This window comes from Panthera leo, chromosome B2 (genome assembly GCF_018350215.1).
Source record: "Panthera leo isolate Ple1 chromosome B2, P.leo_Ple1_pat1.1, whole genome shotgun sequence".
Classification (NCBI taxonomy): Eukaryota; Metazoa; Chordata; class Mammalia; order Carnivora; family Felidae; genus Panthera; species Panthera leo.
Window position 1 is genome coordinate 29,122,072 of NC_056683.1, and position 19,475 is coordinate 29,141,546.

The 19,475-nt window shown below is 43.8% G+C and overlaps 2 protein-coding genes across 7 annotated transcripts; both read left to right on the forward strand.

Annotated features, from left to right (window-relative positions):
• Positions 1 to 315: 315 nt before the first annotated feature.
• Positions 316 to 13,888, forward strand: LOC122219643 (E3 ubiquitin-protein ligase TRIM39). 4 transcript variants are annotated; one of them, XM_042938113.1, is made up of 8 exons: positions 316 to 392; positions 2,405 to 2,864; positions 4,292 to 4,387; positions 9,025 to 9,255; positions 10,439 to 10,461; positions 11,048 to 11,163; positions 11,880 to 12,064; positions 12,363 to 13,888. In XM_042938113.1, the coding sequence occupies exons 2-8, from the start codon at positions 2,412 to 2,414 to the stop codon at positions 12,432 to 12,434; spliced, it is 1,176 nt and encodes a 391-aa protein (XP_042794047.1). In that variant the 5' UTR covers positions 316 to 392; positions 2,405 to 2,411; the 3' UTR covers positions 12,435 to 13,888. The 4 variants fall into 4 exon arrangements, with proteins under 4 accessions (XP_042794047.1, XP_042794044.1, XP_042794045.1 ...); XM_042938110.1 differs by having other exon boundaries at positions 11,880 to 13,888; XM_042938111.1 differs by lacking the exon at positions 316 to 392 and adding an exon at positions 403 to 849 and having other exon boundaries at positions 11,880 to 13,888.
• Positions 12,455 to 16,697, forward strand: RPP21 (ribonuclease P/MRP subunit p21). Of its 3 annotated transcripts, none has more exons than XM_042938117.1 (5): positions 12,455 to 15,118; positions 15,191 to 15,291; positions 15,388 to 15,470; positions 16,282 to 16,414; positions 16,554 to 16,697. In XM_042938117.1, the coding sequence occupies exons 1-5, from the start codon at positions 15,062 to 15,064 to the stop codon at positions 16,612 to 16,614; spliced, it is 435 nt and encodes a 144-aa protein (XP_042794051.1). In that variant the 5' UTR covers positions 12,455 to 15,061; the 3' UTR covers positions 16,615 to 16,697. The 3 variants fall into 3 exon arrangements, with proteins under 3 accessions (XP_042794051.1, XP_042794048.1, XP_042794050.1); XM_042938114.1 differs by having other exon boundaries at positions 13,989 to 15,118; positions 16,282 to 16,407; XM_042938116.1 differs by having other exon boundaries at positions 13,989 to 15,118; positions 15,215 to 15,291; positions 16,282 to 16,407.
• Positions 16,698 to 19,475: the final 2,778 nt, after the last annotated feature.

Sequence of the window (19,475 nt, forward strand, 5' to 3'; positions counted from 1 at the left end):
CGGTCTCTGGCACCCATCGGCGCCCTGCGGGCAATGGGGCTTCAGCGCTCAACCAGGCGCATGCGCGGCCCTCTTTCTCCTGAGGATTCCTCGGGTCACCTGAACGACCGCATTTCGGCCACCTGCCCCTCCGGGTCCCTTCTCGCTCTTGATTCCTCCCGCTGTTTCTCACCTCTGACCCCCTCCTTCTCCTTCTCCGCAGGCACTGCTAGGCCTTGCGGCGGCCGCCAGCCGACACCAAGGCTTCCACTGACACGAGCCTCTCGGCGCGGCTTCCGCTTCCGGCGAGTATTGTGTGTCGCGCTGCGGGGCGGGGGCGGGGGGAGGAGGAAGGAGGGAGGCAGCGCTCCGGCGGCTCCGCGCCCCGCACTCCCGGACCTGAAGCCGGGAAGGTAGGTGCTGTCCCGCTGCCGCGCCCGGGCCCTGGGGCCTGCCCCCGCCGGCCGGCTCGGCACGCCGCGTCCCAGCGCCCCGCGACTGCGTCACCGGCCCCCCGCACGTAACCACAGCTGCCTCCGCCCGCCTCGGGCCCGGGCGGACGTTTTGCCGCCCCGGCGACGTCAGCGCGTCCGGCGTTGCTTGGCTACCCCGCCGTTCCCCCGTCCCGCTGCCGCTCGCCTCCCCGGGTGAAACTCTGACGCCGTCACCGCGGGCCTCGGCTGCGTCATAGCGGCGGGCATCCCACCTTCACGTCACACCTTCTCCTCACCTGGACACGCATTCCTCCCTCCCTGTCAACCACGACGTTTCCTCTCCCCTTCTCCAATCCCCCTACGCCAGATCTGGCGAGAGAAGATGGAGACGAGGGTGGGCATGAGTTGTGGACGACGCTCAGGAGAGGGTCGCAAGGTGGGACCCCGGACAGTGGTAGAAACAAAATGAGGACGTTCCTCAAGTTTGCCCTTCTACTGAGACACAAGGAATAGAGGGAAAGAAATTACCAACCTGGAGGCACCCGAGGCCTCACTATGGCTGTAACTCCAAGTCCTCTCTATGCATCCCTAACCTTTTCCCCATTTCTCTTTCACACCACTTCTTTGCCAGTCTAGATCCATCCTGGTCCCTAACTCTGCATACAGTTCAACTTACCCCAGGTGAGGAGACCACCTAATTTCTAGAAAAAAGGGACAGGTTCACTAGTTGGATTCTCTTCGGTAAAGAAAAATCATCTAACTCAACTTCTCTCCTAGTTGAGGAAAGAATTCAGGTCCAAATAAGTTATCAGCTCCAACTCCAAATTAAACACTTTTCATGTGTGCCAACAACAATATATACAGTAATCATTGTTAACCCTACTCACCACATGGCCACTTCTTTCTTAGCACTTAGACCTACTAAATTTCCTTTCTTCTGTGGGAAGGGAGGGTGGATAGAGAAATCCATGGTTTCATCGATAAAAGTGGTGATTTTCAAGGAAGGAGTGGGGGACCAGCTTTATAAATCTCTTTGATGTATTTCCAACATTTTGAGCCTTAACTTGAGGGAGACTTTAATTGCCTCTTTCTCTAATTCCCAGCCACTCCAGAACCTACTAGTTGGAGGCACAGTACATCCAAGGTATTAGTTATCAGTAGCTATTTCAAAACTCCAGTCACTGCTGAATATTTAGAATAGACTTGTCAGCCTTCTTTTCAAGAAGTATATACTTTCAAGAAGTATATGCTCTTTAGTGTAGTTGCCACGTATTAATCACTTTTCAGCAGTTCTAAATGTCTAAGTGCACTCAAAGAAATGAGATGTTGGGTGAATAATGTCATTCCAAGAAGAAGACACACTTCCCCTAGACTACTCTAATAAAGGGAAGAATAATTTCAAGTTTTCCTGAAAAGAAGAGGTTGTTACCCTTGCCTAATATTCCTTTTATTACCCTTGAAAGAGAGGACAATGGCAGAGAAGCCTATGCTCCAGGGGGCTATTGTAATAAAACTCTTCTGTAACATTAAACTTTAAAATATACTTAAGAAATCTTAATACTTGGACTTTTATGGCATGTTTCACTTTCCCAAGATCCTTTCTCACTATTAGAAAACTATATCTAGTAGGGATACAATGGTCTCCTTTTAAGATACATGTGTACTGAGCCTGGATCAGAAGAAGTGTGCTGGGCTAGAGTTGAAAGAAGCCTCTAATAAGAGAAAGCAGAGGTAAAAGACAAAAGAGATTGGTGGTTGGGTGTCAGTTTGCTGAACAGGAAAAAAAATTAGATTGATGGTTGGGAGTCACAAGGTTTGGAAATAGAGAAACAAAAGAGAGGTTGTATCTAGTGGAAGAGAAAATGTAAAATACCAAGATGGGGCTAACTGGAGTTAGGATTTATCATGGGAGTAAATGCCAGTCCAGGGACACAAAAAAATTAAACCTCCAACTAATATTTTTCTTTCTCTGCCCCCTTTTCATCCCTAAGTTAAATAATGGCAGAAACAAGTCTGTTAGAGGCTGGAGCCTCTGCAGCCTCCACAGCTGCAGCTCTGGAGAACTTACAGGTGGAGGCGAGTTGCTCTGTCTGCCTGGAGTATCTGAAGGAGCCTGTCATCATTGAGTGTGGGCACAACTTCTGCAAAGCTTGCATCACCCGCTGGTGGGAGGACCTAGAGAGGGACTTCCCTTGTCCTGTCTGTCGAAAAACATCTCGCTACCGCAGTCTCCGGCCTAATCGACAGCTAGGCAGCATGGTGGAAATTGCCAAGCAGCTCCAGGCTGTCAAGCGGAAGATCCGAGATGAGAGCCTCTGCCCCCAGCACCATGAGGCCCTCAGCCTTTTCTGCTATGAGGACCAGGAGGCTGTATGCTTGATATGTGCAATTTCCCACACCCACCGGGCCCACACCGTCGTGCCACTGGATGATGCCACACAGGAGTACAAGGTGGGGAACCACACACATGATGCCAACATGGGGCATGAGGGAGGAGCGCAGAAGATGGGAGACTCCCTGGGTAAAGGATCCTAAGCTCCTAACAGCAAGACCATAACTGGTCTTTACTCTCTAGTCCCCTCAGAGCTACAAACACAGAGGGCACAGAGTACATCTTATCAGTTATCCCCAAGCATGGGGATATGTGTGGTGTTGTAATGTATTATATAAATGAATGAAACCACTTGGAGATTATGAAACTTAGGAAAAACTGAAAAGTAGTCTGGTTTCATTTTTTTTTTTTTTACATTTATTTATTTTGGAGAGACAGAGTGAGACAAAGTGAGAGTTGGGGAGAGGCAGAGAGAGAGGGAGACACAGGATCGGAAACAGGCTCTAGGCTCTGAGCTGTCAGCACAGAGCCCGATGCGGGACTCAAACCCACAGACCGTGAGAGCATGACCTGAGCCGAAGTTGGACACTCAACCAACTGAGCCACCCAGGTGCCCCTAGTCTGGTTCATTCTATCCCCCTGCTCAAAATGTTCCTTATTTTCCCATTGGTATTGGGAATAGATAACATCAGTTTACACTGATCCCCACCAGACTAAGATGTTTGCATCTTCCCAGATAATGGATAATGTGGCATCTGATTTAAGTACTGCTGGGACACAGGGTAAATGTTCAAGTAGTAGGAACTAAAGATTTTAATATGTTAGCACTGTATCAAGTATTTTGCTTAATTATGTTAAATAAAATCTTGGAAGCAAGATTTAAAGTAGTCTACAGTGGGGGCGCCTGGGTGGCGCAGTCGGTTAAGCGTCCGACTTCAGCCAGGTCACGATCTCGCGGTCCGTGAGTTCGAGCCCCGCGTCAGGCTCTGGGCTGATGGCTCGGAGCCTGGAGCCTGTTTCCGATTCTGTGTCTCCCTCTCTCTCTGCCCCTCCCCCGTTCATGCTCTGTCTCTCTCTGTCCCAAAAATAAATAAAAAACGTTGAAAAAAAAAATTTAAAAAAAAAAAAAAAGTAGTCTACAGTGTAAGTAATACGGATTTATTTGCAGGTGGTTAGAGTTGGATGAGAGGACAAGTTTAAAGAAGGCTATCAGAATACAGAAAGTCACTTTGACCATAATAGGCAGTCACTTGAGTAACAAAATGACAGGATTGGGGAAGGACACGGAGTTGGTGACAGCTGGACAACTGTGAGATTCAGTGAGAGGAAAGTTCTTGGTGAGCAAGGAAGATGATGGGGACAGACTGGTTGCAGGAGGAGGGACCAAAAGTTGACACCCCAAATGACAAACAAAGAAAGAAGTGGGATCAAGAGGTGGTGAGATAGACAGGAAGCAAACAAATGGTTTCAAACTAATGGGTTAACCTCTGAATGTAGGATATGCCAGCCACCCCAAAATCCCACCTCTCCCACTTCCCACCCTCAGGAAAAACTGCAGAAGTGCCTGGAGCCCCTGGAGCAGAAATTGCAGGAGATCACCCGCTGCAAGTCCTCTGAGGAGAAGAAGCCTGGAGAGCTCAAGGTAAAGGCAGGTGATTCCATTTGGGCTGCTTTGCAGGCAATTAACCATACATTATTTAATCCGCCAGTTCTGATTCATTGGAAAACTGCTGTTCTCTTAAAAACAATGGTATTTTGTTAGGCTTCTTTGTCATTAAACATTGCATTAAATTATTTGTCATGAATTAAGTATTGTAGAGAAGGATGTAAGAGGTGAAGGAAGGATGGACAGAATATCTTACATCTGACAAGTTGAGGAAGTTCATGCCCATTGGTCTTTTTTCTTGTAAAACAGGAAGAGAGGCAGGGAGAGAGCAGGGATAGGAGTTTCTTAGAGGGATTGAGGAGAGGAGAATTTGGAAGGCTCACTGGGGTGGAAGAAAGAAGCAGCTGACGAAGAGCTCACAAAAATGCCCAGTGACTTTTAGGACTACATTCTCTTAAGTAAGCTCAGGTATGCTAGATGATGTTGGTTCATTCCTAAACTGTTCCCCTGTCTACCCTACATCTGTAGGATCCTATCTGTCCTTCAGGCAGGATAAAAGCCACTTCCTATGTAGCCTTTCCTGACCCTTCAGAAATTGATTTTCTTAATTTTCATATAATTTTACTTCTTTCATGTATTACCATAGTTGTAGCATGATATTTTGGTAACTGTCTTATTTTATTGGACAGTGAACAATTCCTAATAGTAGCAGTAATAACTGTTTATTGAGTCCTGTGTGTTAATTCATTGGGTGTCCATGACATTCCAAATGTACAGGGTTGTGTTAAGTTTTAGTGGGACCTAGATGAGCTGTCAGACAAAGGGAAGGAAGTCCTGAAGGTCATCTTTAGCAAGGGTGAACTTAGATCTCTTGTAAAGTGAGTATTATTACCCCTAGTTATCACAGGAGGAAACAACTTGGATAAGTTCTAGTCCAAGATCACATAGCCAGTATGGGACAAAATCAGGGATATTAGCTCTGCATGAATCTATAAATATGTATTAAGTTTCCAGTATAGGCCAAATTCTGTGTTTGACACTGGGGAACAATGATGAGCAAACACACAGTCCCTGTCCTGCTTAAGCTTACAGTCAAGTAGAGAAAACAGATAATGACATGGCACAAAAAGCACAGTTGCAAATTCATAAGAAGACAACATAGAAATTTGACCTCATTAAAAGCTTCCAGAAGAAATAATTCGCTTTTGGAGTTGAGATTTAGGGATCACCAGAGATTAAACACAACTTTGAAAATAGTAGGAACACTAATTTTTTAACAATGACAACATTTTGACAGAAAGCAAGTATTATTAAGTGTTACTAAGTATTACCTTAGTCCTTTATATATTTGAATAAAACAAGATTTTGAACTTTTAAAATTTTAATTAATTTTGATTGCAAAGGTGAACTTTAAAAAAAAGTTCTTTGTTCTTTTGGAGGGCTCCTGAGAAACTTAAAATATGTGAAAACGAAGCTTATTCCCAGTCATTAACTTTCCTGTTCCTGTTGATCACCTTCTTAAAGGTAAAGGATAAAGAGGGGAATAAAAATTTTTAAAAACCTTTTAAATGCTTGAACAGAACTGTGGTATTTTTAAAAATTCAGTGGTCTCTGAAACTACCACCAACATTCCTTTTGTAACCATTTGAAATCTCCGAAACCTCTCCCTCATCCCTATTTCCAGAATCAGACCCAATGCCCCTTTTAAAAATAAATAATTTGTAATTAACCATGCTGAAGTGGAAATTATAGATAAAATAACTTATCTGCATAATTTTAAAAGAGATTATTATGCCCAAACACACACGCACACACACACACACACACACAGCATAGAGGAAAGTGATTTATAGTAAAATCTGGTATGTAAATATTTGGGCATTACTATCCTGAAAGACACAACAATGTAGTTTTATCCTTGCATCTCTCTGTGACACCATCAACAATGTAACAAATACAAATTCAGACTCAGGTAATTGCGTAGTCATGTTGACAAGCACCACAAGCAGCTTAGCTCTTAGTGACATAATTTTTCAAAATGATAAGTAACTTTTAATAAAGTTCTAAGAAAAACAAAATACAGTCTTAGTTTTATTCAGCTGTTTCTGAAAAAATCAGGTATATTAAAATTGGGTAAGAATTACTCTGTTTATGTATAAAATGGCATTTAAGTCTAAGCCTATGTTTTTGAATATCCAGCAGAACATAGAAAATGGTGCAGGACTGTGCATGTTGCAGGGTCATCTCACACATTGGAGTGCTAGCTGCCCACCAGAGTACCCCCTATTATGGCAAACAAAAAGATGCCCCTTGTTTCTAAAATATCCCTAGTGGGAAGTAACACCTTCATTAAGAACCACTGCCATACAACTGTAGAGTGGGGAAAAAAAAGAGAAGAATGATGGGATTATATAAGAGAGATCCCTTTGGCTTCCTATTAAACATAGTTATTAATCCTAAATTCTACCCATACATCACCTCTCAACATAGACACACATGTAGACACACACACACACACACACACACACACACACACACAGGAAAAAAGGTTGTATTTCAAGGGTTGGTAACCTTAGAAATAAAATCCAGTTATTTTATCAGCATAATTGAGTTTATTCAGGAATAGCAGAGAACTGCAATTCAGGATAAGCAAGTTAAGGCAAAACCATAGGCAAGTCCAGAGAACAAAGGAGAGGACCACTCTTTTATATAGGAAAGGGGGGAATTGGGAAGAAAATCCTTGGAGTAAACTCGGAGTTCAGAGTATAGTGACTTTTTATTGGCTAGGTTGTGACAGTCTATCATTGGCTGGGCTTGTTGACTGCAAAAAGAAAACCTTTCTTCCTCCTGCTGGTGTAGTAAGGTAGTATGGACCTACAAGGTACATCTCTACCTGTTGGGATAAAAATTGACCAGTGGTGGGGCGTGAGTGCTCCCCCTGCTGGCAACCTGACCATTTTAGCCAGGTTTCCTTTTATTAATTTTCACAGAGTAAATGTGTTAAGAATATATTTTGTTCCAGTGTGTACCTGAGAAGGCAGCAGTAGAATGGGAAACAGCAACTCTAGAACTGGAGCTAGCCAGCCTCTGCTGAGAATTAGCTTGAAATCCAGAAACACCAGGCTTGTAAGGCTTTGCAGCCCCTCTCTATTCACCCTCAGCCCTACCTTTCAGTTTCTATCTGCATTTTACTTCCAGAGTCCCAGTCTCTGCTTCTCTCTTGCTTCCCTGTTGGGTTTATTTCTCCCCATCAGCCATATGACACTTGGAGAATATGTCTGAGCAGATCACTTGTTGCAGTGGAGGTAGAGAAGGAAGGATGTGCTTGCTAATAACCCTCAAAAAGTATTATGGCTGGTGTCTTAGTCCCATATTATCAAATTTCAGGAATGTTAAAGGTTTAAGTCTGTGTGGTAGCTGAGAGAAAAACGTCAAATTTCAATATATAATTCACTAACAAATTTCTGGAACCTATTCCTGGGATGGGAACTGTCAGTTGTCTGAAGTGACTTGAAACTATTAACATGTTATTCCCTGAAATCTATATACAGTTGACCCTTGAACAACAAAGTTAGGGGTGCCAACCCCAGTCCAGTCAAAAATCGGCATATAACTTTCAACTCCCCAAAAACTTAATTCTTAAAAGCCTACTGTTGACCAGAAGCATTAGTGATGACATAAAAAGTGATTAATACCTATTTTATATGTTTGTATTGTATACTATATTCTCACAATAAAGTGAGCTAGAGAAAAGAAACTTACTGAGAAAATCGTAAGGAAAAGAAAATACCTTTATGGTACTATACCATATTGAACCAAAAAATTCTGTGTATAAGTGGACTCTCACAGTTCAAACTCATGTTGTTCAACAGTCAACTGTATATATTTGGTAACAACTCATAACTAAAATTTTACTGATTCTGATACTTTTCCAGTTGGTCTCTGGTTTTTAGTGGGTAGATGTCTAGCAATATACAAATGATGATCATCTGGTCTCCAACTTCCCAGTATTTATTATTTTCCTTTTCTTGATAAATTTCATTAGCTATAACTTTAGCATTGGAACTAGCAAAAATATCTTGTATCCATAATAAAATAGATGTCTCTATATTATTGAGTTCTTATATCTTGCATTTTTTTCACCAAACCATAGAAGTATAGCTTTTTTAGAAGTTAATTTAATAAAGAAAATTAAATATTTTTTCAAATAATTTTTTTAAAGTTTATTTTTATTTGAGAGAAAGACAGAGAGCAAGCAGGGGAGGGACAGAAAGCAGGGGACAGAATCCCAAGCAGGCTCTGTGTTGCCGCCACAGAGCCCTATGTGGGGCTTGAACTCATGAACCATGAGATCATGACCTGAGCTGAAGTCAAGAGTTGGACGCTTAACTGACTGAGCCACTCAGGCACCCCTAAAATTAAAATTTTTTTAAACACTGATTTTTTTTTAATCTCCCCAGTAGTCTTCACTCCCAAGTCACCAGTAGGGGGTGATAATGGGGATGGAGCCATTACTTAGAGAAGGAGATTTCAATGGAGAGAAACATGAGTGTCCTGTTAGACTATTTGCAATGACACTGGAAATCTGTTAATTCATACACATGGTGGGTAGGGAAAGGCTCCCTTATGCCCCACTGGCCCTGTTAAGTATAATGCTTTCCCTATTTTCTTAGAGACTAGTGGAGTGTCGCCGACAACAGATCTTAAAGGAATTTGAAGAGCTTCATAGGCGGCTGGATGAAGAACAGCAGATGTTGCTTTCACGCCTGGAGGAGGAGGAACAGGACATTCTACAGCGCCTCCGAGAAAATGCTGCTCACCTTGGAGACAAGCGCCGGGACCTGGCCCACTTGGCTGCTGAGGTGGAGGGCAAGTGCTTACAGTCGGGCTTCGAGATGCTTAAGGTTCGACCTTTGCCCCTGTATAGCCTCTCAGGTCAAGTGCAGTATAGCTTTGCACAGGCCATTCTGTCAACCTGGGATGCTCACCCTCCTGCTCTGCTTTTCTAATCCAGTTCTTTCTTCCAGACATACTCAAAGGATCTTTTTCTACAGAAAGTCTTCTTCTGATTTCTCCCATCCCCTTCTAATCATTTCTGTGTTCTTATGTCTTGTGAACAATATGTGCTTAATTTGTACCAAAGAAAAAATTCACTCCTTTGAAAGGAGGAAAATCTAGTCTGAATCAGTGAAAAAACTATACATTAAAAATTATGTGAATGCAGTTGCCATTACTTTTAGGTCCTGGAACTTGATTTACCTAGTGCTAAAAAAAACAACAACAAAAAACATAGAAACCTAGTTTGAAGGACACTTGAAATTATGTATAAATAATATATTAACTTTTGCTATGTAAATAATGACTCTAAAATGTTTGAAATAATTTGTTCTTTTAAGCAGATGAATGGTGTTAGCAAGGTTGTAGGAAACATATCTCTTTTTAGAGATCAGATTACCAGCATTTGAATCAGTGAGGCTTCATTGTACATTTATCTGCATGTTATGTATTACTTGGTACTTATTCTTGTGTCCTTTCATGTATGTGTGTTCTGCCTTCCACATTAAACTGGGAAATCCTTGGGGGGCAAAGATTTGTCTTCTTTGTCTTCTGGACCCCAAGTATTCAAAAATCAGGATTGGCACACAATTATCAATGTTTATTAACCAGTACCAGATGGGGATAACAACAACAACAGGAAAGTGATTCATTCCAATGCCACCAGTCTGTACTGATCCTCAAGGAGACAGGTGTGTGGTTGGTACTTGGGGGACAGAGTATAGAGCAGACACAATCCCTGTCCCTTGCATTGAGCTCCCAGTGTCCTTGAGGAGCAAGACAAACACACAAGAAACCATTTGGAAATGATATAAATTACCAAGCTTGATGTTATCCAAAAGTTGAAAACAGAGATCAGATTGGGAAAGATGTACTCTGATCCCTCTGGAGCTCTTCCCTTTGCATTTTGACCCTCAGATTGCCCTATTCCTATTTTATAGATCTAGAATTTTGGGGAGGAGGGGGAACCTTTTGCCTTCAGGACCCTTGACTACCAGGACCAATATTGCTTTCTTTTCTCCTTCCCTCTAGGATGTCAAAAGTACCCTGGAAAAGTAAGTGATTCTTGCATCTCTTTGAGTGAGTTAGGTCTTGGCTTAGAAACCAAGGGTACAGTAAGGAGTAGGGGAGAATGATGGGAAAGTCACACAGTGTCTGGATAGGATGTGGGAGAAGGTTCATTGTGTCCATGAAGTCTGTTAGAGAGCAAATCATTGGGAGTAAGAGTACATTACCATTTCCCCGTTGAGCATCAGGACTAACTTGGTAAGGAAGAAACCAAGGTAATGTAGAACCAGATGCTACCTTTGTCCATTGGTGGAAATGTGTCCAAACAAGACAGACAAAGGAAGGGGTTGGGAAAGTGGGGAGGGTGATTACCCATTTGCATGAAATATAGCAATACCCCCAGAAAGTTCTGAGACTCATTCTTAAAATAAGACTCTGTCCAGGGGACCCTATGGCTCTCCATAGATTGGCAAAAGAAAGCAGTAAGTGAGTACTTGTCTTCAGGGAGGAGGGAGAAAATGGGAGGATGGAGAATTTTAGTTTCTCCCTAAATATGACAATATCTGCATACTCACTCAGCTGGAGCTTCCCCTGACCCTGCCCTTTCTTCCCCTATCTCCCTATCCCTCCTAGATGTGAGAAGGTGAAGACCATGGAGGTGACTTCAGTGTCCATAGAGCTGGAAAAGAACTTCAGCAATTTCCCCCGACAGTACTTTGCCCTAAGGAAAATCCTTAAACAGCTAATTGGTGAGTTGTTCCCAAAAATAAACTAGCAGAGGAAATCAGCAGAGAAGAAAGTCTTTAAGTCCCACTTTATCTGGGCTTCAGTCGTACCATCTGTCATTTTGTGCCCATGGCCACACCCACCCCTTTATCTGGCTTTCAATCTCACTGTGAGTGACAGAGCTTAGGTGTCATCTACTCTTAGGCCCACACTTTTCTAAATAGGGACCCATAGAAGTTAAATAATAGGCCTAAACTTGTCCCTTTTTGAGAACGAGAGGGAATGCCATTAATATTTACTCAGAGAAAATAGTCACAAACCAGGACTGTTCCAGGAAACCAGATACATGGTCACCCTATCCCTGGACCATACTGCTGTCTTGCTGTGTATCTTTCTTAACATTTTCTGTCCTTTCTGGCCCTTGGACTGTGACTTGTGCTTCATCACTCAGTGAGATGATGTCACAGGGGGATGAAGAAGGGATAAGGCAGGAGCCTAAACCATCAGCCCTTGCAGAATTGAGATTATTATCTGTTTACTTTAGGGCCAGGGTAAGAAGGGAAGCCGTTGTTCCCTCCTCTCCCTTAGGTGACAGCATGGATTGAGAAAGTTAATCAAACCATGGTGTTCTGGGGACCTTTAAGGAAACAAGTTTGTAAAGGCAGGCTGGGAGAGTGAGGCAGGGGCATTTAGCTATTCCCATCCTCATCTAGCTCCCCACTCTGGCTTCTCCCGCCAGCGGATGTGACCCTGGACCCAGAGACTGCTCACCCTAACCTAGTCCTGTCCGAAGATCGTAAGAGCGTCAAGTTTGTGGAGACAAGACTCCGGGATCTCCCTGACACACCACGGCGATTCACCTTCTATCCTTGTGTCCTGGCTACTGAGGGCTTCACCTCAGGCCGACACTACTGGGAGGTGGAGGTGGGTGATAAGACCCACTGGGCAGTGGGCGTGTGCCGGGACTCCGTAAGCCGAAAGGGCGAGCTGACTCCACTCCCTGAGACTGGCTACTGGCGGGTGCGGCTGTGGAATGGGGACAAATATGCAGCCACCACCACGCCTTTTACCCCTTTGCACATCAAGGTGAAACCCAAACGGGTAGGCATATTCCTAGACTATGAGGCCGGCACACTGTCTTTTTACAATGTCACAGACCGCTCTCATATCTACACCTTTACTGATACTTTTACTGAGAAACTTTGGCCCCTCTTCTATCCAGGCATCCGTGCTGGTCGGAAGAATGCTGCACCACTTACAATCAGGCCCCCAACAGATTGGGAGTGACAGGTAGGGATGTGGGAATAATTGGGGTGAGTCAGGGTCAAGAGCTATGGGCCTTCCTTCCTGTGACCTGCTGGAACGTCTTCGTGTCTGCCTGGTTCCAGTCCTGCACTGTTTAGGAGAAGCACCTTGGTTTCTAGAATGGTTTATATGGAGGAGTATGTAGGACTGGTCTGGGATGAGCACACAGCTGTCTCTCTCCTAACCGTCAGGGTGGGGAATTAGTTCCCAGGGGTTATCTCCCCTGAAGTCCATCAGGTTTTCTATTGCACATGGATAGGTTAGGAAGGAAGGAGAGGCTTTTCCAGAAACAAAAAGTCTGTGAGAGGGTCTGACTTGCTCAAAACCAGAAGAGGAAACAGAAACCCCTGTACGTTCTTTTAAGGGGTTCTTATTTGTTGAGAAAGATCAGAGGGGTCTGTGTACCTCTAGACTAAAATAAAGATGAATGATAGTTGCTCTTGTGGGTCTAGAAGTTAAGGAGTTTTTTTGTTTGTTTGTTTTTTGTTTTTGAGAGCAGAGATTGGGCATCAAGAAGATTAGAAAGGAAGTTGGGAAAGGGGCTAAAGGAACAGATTCCTAACAGGGTTTCTTTGGTCTTCTATTCCCAGAGTAAGTTGCCATTATGAGTAGGATTGGCCAGAGGTAGGAATGTGGGGAGGAGAGGGTGAGAAGAAATGAGAGGAGAACCCAAGTCCCTGCCTCAGCCTTCAGCAAAGCTGGCTTATTGCCTGTCTCCTTAGAGTTGGTTGTCTCCAAGAATCGGTCAGTCACCTTTCTCCTGCAGAGGTGAGGTGCCAGAGACCCTTCAAGACATGTCTACCCTTTCACTGCTTTCCCAAGGGGACCTGGAAGGGACAGTCAAGTATTAGAGGAAAGAGAAACGTATTTCTCTCCAAAGCCCTGGCCTTAAAGAATGTTACTAAGTATCTGCTCCCAAGTTGTCAGCCTTGTTACTTGGCTAAGGTGTCCAAGCCAAAAAGGGAGAAGGAAAATGGAGTCTTCCTCACCCTGAGGACAGGGTAGAAGACAGGGTATGTAGAGTAAAGTGTCACATAGGCAACTTCCTTTAGCCTATGTTCATATGGCCTGGAACTAGTGTTCACAAGAGCCAGTCTCTTGCTTATTTGTTGCCATCCTTCACCTTTTGCCATTTCCCCTATCAGAGAATGTAAATCATTTTAACATTAGGCCAAAATAAACAACTTGTAGGGTACATATGTTGTCAAAAAAGGTTAAAGCGATGCATGCCAAACCAAACTAAAATGATTTGGAATATCTGCTACTTGGGTGATCAGGGATTCACAGAAGATTGGGACAAGAAACTGCAGTTTATTGAGTGTTTCACTTCCTCCTACCACCTCAACAGGACTTTGTCCAGACTCTCCTCTTACCTTTGTGCCTTGACTGTGGTTCTTTGTGGCAAGATGCTTTGGTTGGTAAAACATAACATGGAACAAAGGATCCACTGAAGTGATCTCTGTGTTGTGTGGTAATTTGACAATGGCCTTGTGTTGATATGTAAGAATCACTGATGTTAAAAGTGCATGTTCTTGGGGCTATCCTTAGTGATTGATCAAAGTCTGGGGTAGGCCTGGGCCTCTACATTTTAAACATACTCCTCATTTGAGTTTAGGGAACTTTGGGAAATTAGTCCCAGAGGAAGTTTGGGCCATTTCTTCTGAGCTGAAGGGCTGGTTCCCTGCCTGGCCTGATAGGGTTTGAGAAGAGAGAGAGGCCTCATTCTCTCCTTACTTAATTCTGCCCTCTCCCTGTCTCAGGGTTCATTCATGTTATGCCCTTCCACCCCACATTCCTCTACTCTTGACTTCAGGAAATGCTGGTCATTATCTATGAGACAAAGGTAAACACAGGATGTCAAACAGAACAAACAGGAGACTGAGGTCAGAGTAAGGGATGTTAAATATATGCCTTGGGTAGGGGTCTGGGGTAGGGGAGAGTTTCAGAGACAGGAGATGCTGTCAAAATTTCTGTGCTCCAGTACCTAAGACTAGGAGTTAGCTAGGATCACCTACTATGTGTCTAGCACTGCATAACAGGAAGTGTTTTTTGGGTAAGTGGAAAGGAATGGGAATAAGCTGTACTTCCCTCCCTCCACCACCCTCATGATCCTTTCCAATTTCACTCCCACCAGTACCAGTGCTTTTTTTGAATGTATAACTTCTGTTTCTTCAGTCTGTAGATCTTCCAGGCATCTATCTACCTTTGGCTTGTGGAGAGTAGGGAAGAAGTTCTAGCAGGAATAAATTGCATATAACCATCTCCCCAGCCTATCTACATAAAGAGACCAGTCTTCTGTCCTGAAAATATTTCCTAGTTTAAGATAATCTCCTGTTCCACTAGCCTTTCCTACCTAGTACAGTTGATCATGGGCTTGAGGAAGACTAGAAGAAAGCCAAAATTCAGAAAGGTGCCCTGGGCTTGGATTGCATGGATGAGTATGGGTTTACAAACAGCTGGGTCTGTGAGGCCACAGGGTGGCGCCAGAGTAAGGATCTCCCTGAGAGAGGCCCAGGAACTACACTTCCCAGGAGGCCTTGTGCAGGCGCCCGAGACGGAGCTATCGGAGGGGCAGGACCTGCGGACGCTCGTTTGTGAGGCGCTAGTGCAGCGTCGATGGCTGGCCCAGTAAAGGACCGAGAGGCCTTCCAGAGGCTAAACTTCCTGTACCAGGCAAGTCCGTCGGGGCGTTTGGGGAGGCGACTGGGTTTGGCCTGCCACCGAGTGATGGTTTCCCTCCCCTAGGCCGCCCACTGTGTCCTTGCGCAGGACCCCAAGAACCAGGCGCTGGCGAGGTTTTACTGCCACACGGAGAGGACCATCGCAAAGCGGCTGGTCTTGCGGCGGTGAGACGCTCCGGGAGCCTGGTGGCGGGCGGGACGTGGGGAAGAATGGGGAGAATGAGCGCAGGCGCTTGGATCACCATCCCCCTCCGCCCACAGGGACCCCTCAGTGAAGAGGACCCTCTGTCGTGGCTGCTCTTCCCTTCTTATCCCTGGTCTCACCTGCACCCAGCGTCAGAGACGTGAGTGCTCCTACTAACGTGGGGTGACTGAGGAGCAGTAGTGGGTTGCGGAGGGGATCCCCTTCCTCGCTTTAGATGGGCGTCTAGCGTGGGATTTGCAGCAGCCGACATTTTCCAGCTTTGGGTTAAATTGTTAACTCCTCTTGGACAAACTAAGATCTGGACAATAGGGAAATGATGTTGCTATAAGAGGTAACCCACCCATACATAATAATAGGTGTTATTTTGCATTGTGGAGGACAGGATTCACATCACTGTTCATTCATTCATTCAACAAATACTGATTTTTCTAAGGTGTATCAAGTATTGTATGAGATACATTATTCTCATTGAAATTATAGTCTGATAGAATAGACTAAGAAACAATTAAAATAGTGTAGAAAAATGCTTTAATTGGGGAGGTAACATTACTTATACCAGTAGTGATGAGGTTCATGATAAGCAAAAGGAGTGAAGAGATGGAAATTCTAGGCATGTGTGAGGACTCTGAGACAAGAGAGCTTGTGGTGCTGTCAAGGAGACCAGAGTTTAGGAGCCTGGAGTTTGAGGTAGGCAAGGTTAAAGCATGAGGCTGGAGAAGGAAACAGGGCAGATCTTAAAGAGACTTCTAAGGACTTTGGACTTTATCTTAAAGGATACAAAAAAATTGATGGACTTTAAGCAGGGGTAAGACATCTCAAATTTGTATTCAAAGTTGGGGAGGGTTGGAATTTGTACCGAAAAACAGTGGAGGCAAAATTGGATGAAGGAGAGCTTTTCTTCTCCTAAATCTGGGCACTCTTTCCCCACCCCACCCCTGCTTAAACCCCAGGATGCAGGGGACAGCGCTGGACAGTACAGACCTGCCTGACATGCCAGCGCAGCCAGCGTTTCCTCAATGATCCTGATCATCTGCTCTGGGGAGACCGGCCTGAGGCCCAGCTGGGGAGCCAGGCAGGTGAGAGGTTTGTAGGGGAAAACTGAGGATACTCCAGGAAGATAGGAGTGATGGGGGGCATAGGTCTGATGAGGTTACACAGGTGGATTCTACATTGCTGTGAGAGGTGCCACAGTCTTATAAAACCCAAATTCTCATCTACACAGATCCCAAATCTCCACAACCCCTGCCAAACACAGCCCACCCCATTCTAGCCCACCTCTGTGAGGAGAAAGTGCAGCATGAGAGCTCCAGCCACCAGTGATGGATTCACCTTATCTTCGAAATAAATAAAGTATATTGGTGTCTCACTTTGTGTGATTCTGTGAGTATTTCAGCTCTTCATTCTATTTTCCTCTGTTTCAGTTTGTATTTCTCTGTCACTGGCTAACCTTTCTGTCTTTACCATGTTCATATTCCTACAATTTGGGGAGATCCTGATTTCTATAAACCACTTGCCCACTGAGCAGCTTCCATTTCCAGGATACTGACCCCAGTGCTCCTTCATCCCTGCTTCCTTAGTGTAATGCCACATTTGGAACTCAGGATCCAGGGTTGTTGGCAAGAGCTTGAGCCTTCATAGAATATTTTTTATTTAGGTAGCCCTCACTGTTGACTAAAGGGCTAAACAGACTGCTGATGCCACTGATGTCGTTTTTAGACAAGGAAAAAAAGTTTAGGGGGTCAGAATGGCTTCAGATCCTCCAGGCTCACTCCAAGCTGATCTTTCCCAATCTCTTGGTTTTCTTCTATAAAATTCTAATATGAGAAGTGGTACAAACCTGAACAAGGTCAAAGGTGATAACGAAAGGACAATTGGTGGACAGTACACAACTGTGCCGCATAGATAAACCCTCAGGATTTTCTTGAGAATGAGTAAACAACAAAAATTGTTTTATTTGATGTCCCTAGGGAACTTACTCAAAGACAGAATTTCAGACTGACCTCTTGCTGGGTGCCAGCTAATCAATTTCCCTCAAACATATACAAACAAAATTCACGATTCCCAGAATACAATTTTCTTTCTTCTCTTGCTCTTATAAATCCTGTGTTGTACTTATTTATTGCTGCATAAAAATCACTGCATGATGTGGCTTCAAACAATGATTTTGTGGACTATGCTTTCTGAGAGCCTAACTGGCTAGTTTCTTATATTCCATATGGCATCAGCTGGAGTGACTCAGCTGCATTTAGCTGCTGTCTGTGGTACCTGGTCTAGAAGAGCCCAGAAGGTTCATATGCATGTCTGCCACCTCCTTGCTTTTCTGTGTGGCCTACTACATAGCTGGTTTTGATGTTCTTACAGCATAGGTCTCTCAAGGAGGTTGGACCTCTTACATGCCCTCTGGCTTCCACCGAAAGCAGTTAAGAGGTCAAGCTCCAAGGTGCAAGAACTTATCAAGCCTCTGTTCTCATCACACTTGCTGATTGATGTCCCCTTGACAAAGCAAGTAACCAAGCCCAGATTCAACAGGGAAGGAGCATGCATACCAGAAGGTTCATTTGTTCCCTGGGGACCACCAGTGTAGCAATCTACCACATCTTTATTTTGCCTTCATCCTTGACTCAGTTTTCCCATTGACTCCGTATGTCAATAGGTTACTTGCATGAAAAATAGTAAATAGTGTGCAAGTAACTAAATTACATGAAAAGTAGTACTTAATGTGCAAGTAACTATATTGCATGAAAGATAGTAAATAGTGTGCAAGTAACTGTTTCTCAGTTACTTTGTAACAGTTTATTTCTGGAGATAGTGTCTACCTGGGTCAACTGCAACAACCAACATAAACATGTAGCCTGAAAGTGCACCTCCTGTAGACCTGGACCCTTTTCATCTTCAGTTCTTGTTCCTTGGCTCCATCCATGAGTCTCATTTCTGATCTTACTCATTCTTGTACACTGGGTGTGATTTTTGGCTAAGTTTGTTTGGAGTGTTTTGTTGATTGCACATGACTGAACATGCCCATAGTGGGATAATGAGGGAACTTTGAGTTTTGATTTCATGGCTGAGTTCATTAAGTGATATCCCTCTTGTGGGGAGACTGTGGAAATCATGTTCCAGTTGGGAAATAGATGAAACCATGTGGAATATGGTTCACTTAGGTGTTTGTGGTTTGTTCATCTGTTTTGTGTTTTCATCAGAATAGATTCCTCTAACTAGAAGTCATATTCATCCTTCCAAAACTGTGTCCTTTTTCATGTTTACTAATTTTTTTTAATTTAAATTCTAGTTGCTTAACACATAGTGTAATATTGGTTTCAGGAGTAGAATTCAATGATTCATTACTTACATACAACACCCAGGGTTCATCATAACAAGTGCCCTCTTTAATACCCATCACACATTTACCCATCCCCAACCCAACTCCCTCCATCAACCATCAGTTCTCTATCATTAAAAGTCTCTATGGGTGATTTGGGTGGCTCAATCAATTAAGTGTCCAACCTCAACCCAGGTCATGATCTCACAGTTTGTGAGTTCAAGCCCTGCATCAGGCTGTGTGCTGACAGTTCAGAGCCTGGAGCCTGCTTCAGATTCTGTGTCTCCCTCTCTCTCTGTCCTTCCCCCACTTGTGCTCAGTCTCTCAAAAATAAACGTTAAAAAAAATTTTTTTACAGAGTTTCTAATGGTTTGTGTCCCTCTCTTTTTTATTCCCTTCCCATATGTTTGTCTGTTTTGTTTCTTAAATTCCACATGAATGAAATCAAATGATATCTTTCTCTGACTGACTTATTTCACTTATCATAATACACTGTAGCTCCATCCACATCATTGCAAATGTCAAGATTTCATTTCTTTTGACAGCAGTGTGTGTGTGTATCTCACATCTTTATCCATTCATCAAATGGACATTTGGGCTCTTTTTTGGCTATTGTTGATAATGCTGCTATAAACATCAGGACTCCTTCAACATAAACAACATACATGTACTCCTTCAAATCAGGATTTTTGTATCCTTTTGGTAAATACTGAGTAGTGCAATTGCTGGATTGTAGGGTAGTTCTATTTTTAACTTTTTGGGAAACCTACATACTGTTCTCCAGAGTGGCTGCACCAGTTTGCATTCCCACCAAGAGGGATTCCAAGT